The 12,566-nt window shown below is 48.1% G+C and overlaps 1 protein-coding gene across 2 annotated transcripts in view; it reads right to left on the bottom strand.

Annotated features, from left to right (window-relative positions):
- The window catches only part of LOC144754535 (dimethylaniline monooxygenase [N-oxide-forming] 2-like), a 425,016-nt gene that overhangs the window by 262,093 nt on the left and 150,357 nt on the right, over positions 1-12,566 (bottom strand). For both annotated transcript variants that reach the window (XM_078642466.1, XM_078642472.1), the window contains exon 3: positions 10,115-10,303. In XM_078642466.1, coding sequence (XP_078498592.1) covers positions 10,115-10,303 — 189 coding nt within the window. The remainder of the gene's footprint in view (positions 1-10,114; positions 10,304-12,566) is intronic.

The raw sequence follows: 12,566 nt of genomic DNA, 5'->3' as shown, positions 1-12,566 counted from the left end.
GCATCATAGGCTTTCTGGAGTGCATGGATCCCATCCCATTCTTCAGAACTTGACTTTCTACCCATACTGCATCTACAGACCTTTCGCCTCATTTTACAGTTGAATGCACCCACCAAGTGCCTGGGGAGGAGATGGGACATAGCTAGGTTTAACACAAGACATGGCACCATTGACAAATGTGTGACTACAGGGGCATGCTCCCCACCTCTCCTATGTAACATACCTGTCCCTACAGTTCAGGGATCCACGACAAGCACACCATTGGAAAAAGGACGAGTTTGCCTTTTGTATACTACATGTTGTAAGTTTACATGTGTTGTTTTTGCCATTCTGGCAAATGTATATGTGATATTGCCAGGACATTTTACGGACTTAATCCTGATAAAAGCCCAGGACCCCATAAGTCAAACATTTTAGTGCTGAGTCATTTTGATTCATGTAGTATTTAGGATCTTTATCTCCAACACGCCCCTGCCCTCTTGTAGTATTGTTTTTAATCATTCCAGGAACACCACTAATAAAGGGACACCTAGGTGTTCTGAGGTTCTTTTATTCTAAGACCCCGGCAGGAAACTATCAAAGTGCTTCCTATAATATGGTTGAGCCGTCCTGGTTTTAAGGACTAGGATGAGACCCGATGATGAAGCATGCCACCAAAAGGGTGGGTGAGGGTCTAAAAAACAAAATTAGAACTGTTTCTATTTTTTAGGGTCAAGCTGCCTACACCTTGTGGGTTTCTTGTGTTTTTTAGCCCGATAAACGTATAGGATAGCTTTTGGTGTATAGTTAACTCACACACAGATCACAGTTAGCCAAGAAGTAAACCACGTTGACACCTACTGACTAGGCATTTACAAATGGCAGAGGGCAAGGGGAGCAGTAGATCATTTAACTGATATGACCTTATTATTTGCCAGGCACACAGTCATGATGAAATCGAAAGTACAACCACTGCCAGGGCTTTCACAGTGGCAGAACACTGTGGTCCAATAGGCTGCAGTAGAATCCACTTCATTGAGCCTGGAGGAAATACAGGGCTTACGAAAGCAACCCACAAAAGCTGCCCGGGTGACCTACTGCGCACATTAGAAAGCAAAGCATATAATGCTACCAGACTTCCATTGCCTGGCACATAGGCAACATTACACTCCCCCTACATATCCTCCAAATGACAAGTCACATTGTATATGCCTGGTACCTCCATGCCTGCATGATGGTCGGGGGACAACTGCCTCATGTCCCTGTGCACCAATCATGGACAATGCCATATAAGACTTATTGTGCCCATTGCACAAGACCAGGCTCAGGATTATTTCTATTTGTTCTCTTTTTTTGGTTTTTGTTCTCGTTGAATATTGCATAGGTAACAAATCTATACTTGAATGAGCTCCTGGTTGTATATCTGCGTATACTGATGAAAGCAAAATATGTTCCTTTAGTGCTATTTTGTCTCAAGAAACCAGAAAACTCAACAAAGATGGTTTAAAAAAAAAGAGTTGAATGGAATACCGCGCAGAACAATTCCCAGAAATAAAGCATTTCCTCAAGAATTTTCATCAGTCACATTTATGTTGCCTTCTCAATTCGGATATGGTAATGTAAATATTTTAACTATCTTTGTGATAACATTGTAAACCAATGTCCGATGATCAGAATGCAAGTTTCAAAGTAGGTAGGTGGAAATATGCTTAATTTGCCTAAAACAATGGCTGAGCCAATATCACTGCAAAGGTTTCTTCGGAAGAAAGTGGCTTTATGCTGCATATTTGTTGGATATTAATGAGATTGGATTACATGATTGAGTTAACTAGATGAGACTTTAACTCATGAACTGAACAAATAAATGTATCACAACTTTCCTTTTAAATATTGCAAAAAGAAAACTATTTATTGTGGTTAGAATCAAAATAATGTCAAAACAAATGACCCCCTGCTACTATTAATATTTCCTAGGGCAGGGAAAATACAATTCAGGAAAATAATACCCCTAGCCAACAAATGGTCAAATATATAACAAGACCTATTCCAACACACTCATGATATAACAGACTCAGTGTACATTAAAGTCATATTAAAACGTCATTTTATTGATACAACTAGCAGTCCGTCCCGACGTTGTCCGGGGATGAAATGTTATGTGTGTAATGTTTCACAGCGTTTTTTTTATATGTGCCTCCTTAGCTGTTCCGTATTTGCATCTCCTTAGTTCTGTGTGCGTCCTCAGCTTTAAGTTTTTAAGCTTTTGTGTGTGCAAGTGCGTTGTGTTTGATGTTAATGTGACCGTGACCCTTCACTTTGTAATGTTTTTGGAAGGTGTTTGTCTGGTTCTGCATGCAGTGTTAGTAAGTGCGTTGTTTATATGTGGCTTGTTAGGTGGCCTGTATTTGCAGCTCCTTCGTTGTGTGTGCGTCCTCAGCTTTAAGCAGTGTCCGGCGTGATTCCGTGCTTGCGAGGGCTGGTTTGAGGCCCAGCGCGTTGTCTTTCACGTTAACGTGTGTACGCTGAGAGAGCCCGGCGTAATCCCGAGCTTGCGAGGGCTGTTTTGAGGCCCCGTCTGAGCCCCGGAGTCCAAGTAAATTGGGAAGTGTCTTTGATCGTATTGTACGCTGCCTGCCTTCAGTGTCCGCTGGAGCCGTTGGAGCATGAAAGTCGCGGTCACTGAATGTTGCGCTTGTGAGGGCCTTTATTACTTTTCTTCCTGCAGCCACTTGTGAGAAATGTAACTTAACAAAATGAGTGACGGTTTATTTTGTTAGTGTAAATTGTAGGCAATATGTGAAGGATTCGTGAATGCGTCGCAGCTTGTTTGGAGAGGTACGTGTGAGAAGTGATCAGAACGGCAGGGCAGAGCGTGAATGTTTCCGCAAGCTGCGCCCCTTTTTTTAACTTAATTGTAGTGCAACCGCCTATGACAACGCTGACGCCTAAAAAGTTAGCGGCGCACTATATATCAGTAATGTCGCGTCATGAGAACGGCAAGGTGGAGTGTGAATGTGCACGCACATTGCTGGCGCAAGCCGAGCCCCTTTTTATTATAATTTTGTTTTTTCCCCGTGTGACAACGTTAGCGCTTATGCCCACAAAGGTTGGTTCGCAGTATATATGATTAACGGCGCCTGATGCGGCGCAGCTTGTTTTGAAGTTGGAGCGTGAATGGGCTCGCACATTGATTCTGAAAGGCGCGCTAGTGAAGTACGCGGCCATTTTTTAAAATTTGTGGCACTCCCCTCTGTCAACGCTGTTCTGCCACGCCCCTCTGAGAACGGTGCACACCACAAACTAATAATGTGAAGTGTAGTTTGACATGCCCATGACCACGCCCACGACACACCCATGCCAACGCCCAAGTGGAGTTTGACACGCCCACGCCAACGCCCACAAGGGACTACTTTACCCCTAAGGTTCTTTGACCTTTCTAATGTATATGGTGGCCAGCTGTATAGCCTATGTCCATCTGCTGCAACTACCCTTTACAATGGTGTATTGGGTGTTGTGATTGGTGCTGTACTTCTTGAGTTTACCCGCCTCAAAGGTTTCAGCTTTCTCTTTATAATAGTAGTATAGATTTCATATAGTGATATCATAAAAAAAAGTTGTTCACAAACATAAACAAGCATTGGCATAGCCGATAGGTCTCACCTTTGGGACCTTATAAGTGTTTAGTTATCCAGCACACTATCCTTGCTGCAACAACATCAAGTGTTGCATGGCTAAACACTTATAAGGTCCAGAAGGTGAGACCTATTGGCCATGCCAATGCTTGTTTTGAGTGAATGGCTCGTGCGGGTATGCCACTGTGAGGTAGAGATGCTGGAAGTGCTTTTACAGGAGCCCCTGTGAAATTGTGCCTCTTCAAAATGTATTTTGGGTCTGGTATAATACTTCTAGCCGCTATTCCCATCTTCTCGTACCCAATGCATCTTTAAATGTCCCATGTACAGCCAGGGCTGACATTCCTATTACCCCCTGCCCTCCAGTGACACTTTACCTGTTATGGGTGGTGGTGGTGGATGTGCTGGTGGACATGGTGGTGGTGGACGTGGTGGACATGGTGGTGGTGGTGGTGAACGTGGTGGTGGATGTGGTGGATGTGGTGGTGGTGGACATGATGGTGGTGGTGGACATGATGGTGGTGGTGGACGTGGTGGTGGTGGTGGACGTGGTGGTGGTGGACATGGTGGTGGTGGTGGATGTGGTGGTGGTGGATGTGGTGGTGGTGGATGTGGTGGTGGTGGACGTGGTGGTGGTGGTGGATGTGGTGGATGTGGTGGCGGATGTGATGGTGTTGGTGGACGTGGTGTTGGACATGGTGGTGTTGGACATGGTGGTGGTGGTGGACGTGGTGGTGGTGGACATGGTGGTGGTGGACGTGGTGGTGGTGGACATGGTGGTGGACATGGTGGTGGACATGGGGGTGGATGTGGTGATGGTGGTGGACGTGGTGGTGGACATGGTGGTGGTGGATGTGGTGGTGGACATGGTGGTGGTGAATGTGTTGATGGTGGATGTGGTGATGGTGGATCTTGTGGACGTGGTGGTGGTGGTGGATGTGGTGGTGATGGTGGATGTGGTGGTGGTGGACATGGTGGTGGACGTGGGGATGGTGGTGGACGTGGTGATGGTGGACTTGGTGATGGACGTGGTGGTGGTGGTGGTGGATGTGGTGGTGGACGTGGTGGTGGACGTGGTGGTGGACGTGGTGGTGTTAGATGTGGTGGTGTTGGACGTGGTGGTGGTGGACGTGGTGGATGTGGTGGTAGTGGATGTGGTGGTGGTGGTGGAGGTGGTGGTGGACGTGGTGGTGGAGGACATGGTGGTGGTGGACCTGGTGGTGTTGGTGGTGGATGTGGTGGTGGTGAACATGGTGGTGATGGATGTGGTGGTGGTGGTGGAGGTAGTAGAGGTGGTGGTGGTGGACGAGGTGGGCATGGTGGTGGTGGATGTGGTGGTGGTGGACATGGTGGTGGATGTGGTGGATGTGGTGGTTGATGTGGTGGACGTGGTGGATGCGGTGGTGGTGGATGTAGTGGTGGTGGAGGACATGGTGGTGGTGGACATGGTGGTGGACGTGGTGATGGTAGATGTGGTGGTGGACCAAATGGTGGTGGTGGATGTGGTGGTGGATGTGGTGGTCGTGGTTGTGGTGGTGGTGGACGTGGTGGTGCTGGATGTGGTGGTGGTGGACGTGGTGATGGTGGACTTGGTGATGGATGTGGTGGTGGACATGGTGGTGGACATGGTGGTGCTAGACATGGTGGTGTTGAATGTGATGGTGGTGGATGTGGTGGTGGACGTGGTGGTGGTGGACGTGGTGGTGGTGGTGGATGTGGTGCTGGTGGTGGAGGTGGTGGAGGTGGTGGTGGTGGATGTGGTGGTGGACATGATGGTGGTGGATGTGGTGGTGGTGGACCTGGTGGTGTTGGAAGTGGTGGTGGACGTGGTGAAGGTGGACATGGTGGTGGACATGGTGGTGGTGGATGTGGTGGTGGTGGATGTGGTGGTGGACGTGGAAGTGGTGGTGGTGGACGTAGTGGGGGTGGACATGGTGGTGGTGGACGTGGTGGTGGTGGACGTGGTGGTGGAAGAGGTGGTAGTGGTGGACATGGTGTGGATGTGGTGGTGGTGGATGTGGTGGTGGAAGAGGTGGTGGTGGACGTGGTGGTGGACATGGTGTGGACGTGGTGGTGGTGGTGGACTTGTTGGTGGATGTGGTGGTAGTGGTGGTTGTGCTGGTGGTGGTGGATGTGGTGGTGGTGGACGTGGTTGTGATGGTGATGGTGGTGGTTGTTGCAGTGGTGGTGGTGGACGTGGTGGTGGACGTTGCAGTGGTGGTGGTGGACGTGGTGGTGGTGGACGTGGTGGTGGACGTGGTGGTGGATATGGTGGTGAACATTGTGGTGGTGGTGGACATGGTGGTGGACGTGGATGTGGTGGTGGTGGACATTGTGATGGTGGATGTGGTGGAGGTGGATGTTGTAGTGGGCGTGTTGGTGGTGGACATGGTGGTGAATGTGGTGGTGGTGGACATGGTGGTGGCGGTGGATGTGGTGGATGTGGTGGTGGATGCGGTGGTGGTGGTGGAGGACATGGTGGTGGTGGATGTGGTGGTGGACGTGGTGATGGTAGATGTGATGGTGGACCAAATGGTGGTGGTGGACGTGGTGGTGGATGTGGTGGCCATGGTTGTGGTGGTGGTGCGCGTGGTGGTGCTGGATGTGGTGGTGGTGAACGTGTGATGGTGGACTTGGTGATGGATGTGGTGGTGGACATGGTGGTGGAGGTGGATGTGGTGGTGGATGTGGTGATGGTGGTGGTGGATGTGGATGTGGTGGTGGACATGGTGGTGGTGGATGTGGTGGTGGTGGACATGGACATGGTGGTGGTGAACATGTTGATGGTGGATGTGGTGATGGTGGATGTGGTGGACGTGGTGGTGGTGGTGGACGTGGGGATGGTGGTGGACATGGTGATGGTGGACTTGGTGATGGACGTGGTGGTGGTGGTGGACGTGGTGGTGAACGTGGTGGTGTTAGATGTGGTGGTGTTGGACTCGGTGGTGGTGGATGTGGTGGTGGACATGGTGGTAGTGGATGTGGTGGTGGAGGTGGTGGTGGACGTGGTGGTGGTGGTGGACATGGTGGTGGTGGATGTGGTGGTGGTGGACCTGGTGGTGTTGGTGGTGGATGTGGTGGCGGTGAACATGATGGTGGTGGATGTGGTGGTGGTGGGCATGGTGGTGGTGGAGGTAGTGGAGGTGGTGGTGGTGGACGTGGTGGACATGGTGGTGGTGGATGTGGTGGTGGTGGACATGGTGGTGGATGTGGTGGTTGATGTGGTGGACGTGGTGGTGGATGCGGTGGCGGTGGATGTGGTGGTGGTGGAGGGCATGGTGGTGGTGGACGTGGTGATGGTAGATGTGGTGGTGGACCAAATGGTGGTGGTGGACGTGGTTGTGGATGTGGTGGTCGTGGTTGTGGTGGTGGTGGTCGTGGTGGTGCTGGATGTGGTGGTGGTGGACGTGGTGATGGTGGACTTGGTGATGGATGTGGTGGTGGACATGGTGGTGGTAGACATGGTGGTGTTGAATGTGATGGTGGTGGATGTGGTGGTGAACGTGGTGGTGGTGGACGTGGTGGTGGTGGTGGAGGTGGTGTTGGACGTGGTGGTGGACGTGGTGATGAGGTGGTGGTGGACGTGGTGGTAGTGGTGGTTGTGCTGGTGGTGGTGGATGTGGTGGTGGTGGATGTGGTTGTAATGGTGATGGTGGTGGTTGTTGCAGTGGTGGTGGTGGACATGGTGGTGGTGGTGGACGTGGTGGTGGATATGGTGGTGGACATTGTGGTGGTGGTGGACACGGTGGGGGACATGGATGTGGTGGTGGTGGACGTGTAAAATGTAAAAATGTAAATTGATACTTGTATAGCGCACTACTCACCCGCAAGGGTCTCAAGGCGCTTGTACGAATACTGCTGTGGAACCCATCCTGGCTTTCCCTGTGAGGTGTCCACTCCTGGGCACCCCCAAGGTGGAGGCCAGGCATCCTTAGTGTTGTGGGGGCCGTTGTGGAGATTAAGCAAGCTATTGCCCAGAGTTGCAGAGTGGGACTCCATGATTGGAATAGGCACCGAGGTGAGAATGATCAGGTCCGTGGAATTTTTGAGCCCAAGACCCGCCGAGGCGGGGAATTGAACCCTGGTCCCGGGCTAGATCTCTGCATCAGGGTCTGCCGCTCTAACCATTGAGCCACACTTCTCCACTGGTGGTGGCGGTGGATGTGGTGGACATGGTGGACGTGGTGGTGGTGGTGGTGACATGGTTGTGGATGTGGTGGCGGTTGTGGATGTGGTGGTGGACATGGTGGTGGTGGTGGATGTGCTGGTGGACGTGGTGGTGGTGGCGTATGTGGCGGTGGTGAACGTGGTGGTGGTGGATGTGGTGGTGGACATGGTAGTGGTGGACATGGTGGTGGTGGAAGTGCTTGTAGTGGATGTGGTGGTGGTGGACGTGGTGGTGGACGTGGTGGTGGACGTGGTGGTGGTGGACGTGGTGGTGGACGTGGTGGTGGATGTGGTGGTGGTGAACATGGTGGTGGTGGATGTGGTGGTGGTGGGTGTGGTGGTGGTGGAGGTAGTGGAGGTGTTGGTGGTGGATGTGGTGGACATGGTGGACATGGTGGTGGTGGACGTGGTGGTGGTGGACATGGTGGTGGATGTGGTGGTGGTGGTGGATGTGGAGGGCGTGGTGGTGGACGTGGTGATGGTAGACATGGTGGTGGACCACATGGTTGTGGTGGTGGACGTAGTGGTCGTGGTTGTGGTGGTGGTGGATGTGGTGGTGCTGGACGTGGTGGTGGTGGACATGGTGGTGGATGTGGTGGTGGTGGATGTGGTGGTGGACCTGGTGGTGGACGTGGTGGTGGATGTGGTGGTGGTGGATGTGGTGGTGGACATGGTGGTGGACGTGGTGAGCGTGGTGGTGGTGGACATGGTGGTGGTGGACATGGTGGTGGTGGAAGTGGTGGTGGTGGACATGGTGGTGGTGGTGGTGATGGTGGTGGTGGACGTGGTGGACATGGTGGTGGTGGGCGTGGTGGTGGTGGACGTGGTGGTGGATGTGGACATGGTGGTGATGGACGTGGAGGTGGTGGTGGACGTGGTGGTGGTGGTTGGGGATAAAGAATAGGGTTATAGATTTGTTAAAATGGTTCCATTTCTAAGTGCGGTATTGGCACCAAGATTAACCATCAGAGGCCGCCCGCGATTCATTATGGATTGTTATGTTGCTGGTATCACTGAGCACCGATTGTATGGCTGCTCGCGAGCCCGTATGACCGCTGTGAGTGCTTTTGTTTCCTGGATGTATGTCATACTGTATATACCAACTGTGTTTACTTGTGCTTTTGTGCCTCCTTCAGGCAGATTGCTCCGATTGGTCAAGAACCATGTGACGTTCGTAGTAAAGGTACGGGTAATGTGTCAAACTACACCAACAGTGCAGCACATCTATTTTTGTACCCCCTGCCTACCAAAATAAATCGTATGTGTCCTTGTGTAACTTAACTGGGTCACATGTAAAGGGCTCCAATGTAAGATAACTGGTACTCATGTAAAGCACATTATTAAATGCCACCCACGAGTAAACACACAGCCCGAACGCAAACAAAGGTAAAAAAAAAGTGCCAAAAGTCATTATAAAACCCACCGTATTCTGCAGCCAGTAAAAGATCCAGTCCCGGGGGCGGGGCCAAAAGTGGACAGGGTGGCAACCAGGAGGGATTAAAATACCTCCGGTGCAATCATTGCACCCACTTTTGCATAATTTGTGACGCCAAACGATGCGCACAAATGAAAACTGCAGGCGGAGCAGAAACACAACTTCGGAATCTGTATTGATTCCAAGAAGCTCTCGAATGCCGAGAGCGGCGCATGCGCACTGCTATATCCAGCCGAGACCTAATAACTAGACAAAAACATTGCAACATACTTCCTACAATGAATCAACACAAATGTATACAATAGACAAACACGAATGAAGTGGAAACAATTAGTTCTCAAAAGAATTATAACTAGACACTGAACAGGGACAATTAAAAACATCCAGGTTTACAAAAGTGGCTCCTTGATAAGTTTTTTATTATCCAATTAACCAGACAATTAAATACATCCAGGTTTACAAAAGTGGCTACTTGATACATTTTCTTATTGGATAATAAGAAAAATTATCAAGTAGCCACTTTTGTAAACCTGTATGTATTTAATTGTCCCTGTTCAGTGTCTAATTATAATTCTTTTTAAGACTAATTGTCTATTTTGCACTTTGTACAAGTTTGTCTCTTGTATACATTTGTGTTGATTCATCATGGGAAGTATGTTGCAATGTTTTTGTCTAGTTTTTTATGTTTGTGAAACGACGTTTCTAGGATATCACTATATGAAATTGTATCAATATAATGACGTTTTAATATGAATTTAATGTATACAGAGTTTGTAATATCATGACTGTGTTGGAATAGGTCTTGTTATATATCTGACCATTTGTTGCCTAGGGGTATCATTTTTCAGAAGAGAATCAAAATAATACCAGTTGTCCCAGGAAGCATCCCCTCTGTCCTCACCTTGAACTGGATGTGTTCGAGTAGGTCGAAATGGTTCGCGTACATCCGGAAGTAATCCATCATTCTGTAATTAGGCAGGAAGTTGGGGAAGCGATCGGGCATAGGGAAATCGCTGAAACAGCTCATCTCTTTGGAGGTGTTGGTGACCACAGACTTGTAGATGCTGGCCCGCCCATCTTCTATATGTTCCTGAATTAGACATTGAAACCGAAAACAGAAAGTGTTGAACAATGTAACAAATGTGCTCTATCTCTAACAAAATGAAGTTCCTAGGTAAATTGCAATGTTCGAAATATCATCAACTGCACGTGAAGGACCAGAAATCAACAGCTGACGCCAACGCCATGTTAAACGTTTTCCATCTTTCCATCTGCATACGTTCTGCAGCCAAGTGTTGCTGAACATTGGTCCATAAAGGTAGGAGTCATGTCCGTATTTCCGCTTCTCCACTCACTGTTCTGATTGGTATTAATATTAAACGCATGTGAATTTATTGCAGGTGGATATTCCAAAAGATTGGGCTTGAAAAAAGCTCTCGGGAACCAGCGTTTGCGACACCCACTGCAACTGTAGGCAAATCAGTTTGATCCTCTCTCAGGATCTGCACGGTGCCCAGATCGAAGATCTTTGCGCAATGATAACTTTATTCAGTTCTAACTCAGATAACAAGTCCTGTCAATCGTAACACTGTGACTCTAACAAGTTTGCCTCTTGGCCAATGTTAATACTGAAAAGCTTTTTAAACACCACTGTGCTATCACCCTTCTCACCAGGACCTGTAGTACTTTGTCAATGAGATGCTTCCTTCAAAAGTCAATGGATGCAGACCCTTCTCTATCATGATACCACTCATTTCAAGCCCCTCTTCTCTGCCTAGACCCATCATCAGACCTGAACATAGAATTTAACATACCCATATGCTCTAAGAAGCCTTAATTCTGATCTGTAAGGACCTCAGTCAACGAATTATTCAGCTTCCGCAGTCCATCCATGGTTTAGAGCTCAAAATTGAGGGTGTATTTGCATGCAACACAACCAAGTATTGTACAATGTGTTTATTGATGCTCATTATGGGGTCAACACCTTGCATGTGTCATTTTCTCAGTATGTTTGGCTTGAGACCGTAGCTCACACTACTGAAGAGGAAACCCTGTTAAAGCTATAACATTTCACTTTGAGCTGATGGTCCTCAAATTATAGCCCAGAGTTCTCCAAAGTTGATCCTGAAGGGTCGGATCCATGCCAGATTTTTATCATATCTCAATTTAGATAAATGTGGTTATCTTAAAAATCCAGCATGGATTCGGCCCCCAGGTCCGACTTTGGAGAACCCTAGTGTAGCCCATGACCAGCATGTTGCTAATGAGACCCTAAGGTGTTGATCAGCAGGTGATCCTTACAACTATGTATTTTGTCTGTACTACAATGGGCAAATATGTCTTTTATTGTATATAGGAGACTAAATGGGCTGTATTGTTGGATTGTTTGGTTATTTTATCTCCAGCAGCTTCCCCAACATTATGTTTCCTGGAGGATTCACTGAAGGAAGCACAAATGTTTCATGATCACCGGGTCTGCAAGATTAAAACCAGACCATCTTCTGAAGTTGTGCAATTTAGGATCCATCCATTACACATCATCATTACGCAAGTTACATTTTGAAATTATATTTACTGTGTGCCATAAGAATAGTGATGTGTGTGAACATATAAACGCATTCATGAAATATGCACTGAAGAAACTAGTTTTATACAAATGTGCCCTAATGGTCAGTTTAACATGAAGACATGCATTCTGTATTCGTGTTTGCATTTATACTTTGAGTCACAGTATATTTTAAAAGCTCTATTTGAAAGTGTAATCATGTTTTCATTGGCTTGAGTTATATGTGCACAAGTATAACCATGTATTTGAAATGCACATTAAATATTGAATTAAAGTTAGCCTGACTAATGACCGTGTGATTTTGAAATGTACTTTGCTTGGTTCGAGTTTTCTTTCTTTTGCAAGTGCATTCAAAGGTTTCATTGGCTAGAGAAAGGAGTATTGTCTGTATTAGTTTCCAGATTACAAGGTCTGAGAAGAGAAATCTGGGCAAGAAACATTAAGACCTTATAAGTGTATGGAGCCTCCAGATCATCGTGTATAAGGAACGAGAAATGCTCAGGGTTGCAGTAACTGTCCAAGTTCCCGCGGATAGGAAAGTCTGGTAATGTTCCAAATGCACAACACAAGAAGAGAAATTGGCTCCTGGTGGTGTGGGAAGAGATACAACTGTTGTGGGTGTTTTTGTTTGTTTTAATTAGTGTTCACACTGTTAGAAGTTAGAACAGATTTCCTTAGACATTGATGGGTACAGACCTCTCTGCTTCCTTTAATCTTGCAAGTGTGAAGCTTCATGCTAAACACTTATTCCAATTCTGGAAGACTTTTATTGGAGTCTTCACTGTGC

The sequence above is a fragment of the Lissotriton helveticus genome, chromosome 1_1 (assembly GCF_964261635.1).
Source record: "Lissotriton helveticus chromosome 1_1, aLisHel1.1, whole genome shotgun sequence".
NCBI lineage: Eukaryota > Metazoa > Chordata > Amphibia > Caudata > Salamandridae > Lissotriton > Lissotriton helveticus.
The sequence above is the reverse complement of the archived record's forward strand: the minus strand, read 5'-3'. Positions and strand labels throughout refer to the sequence as shown.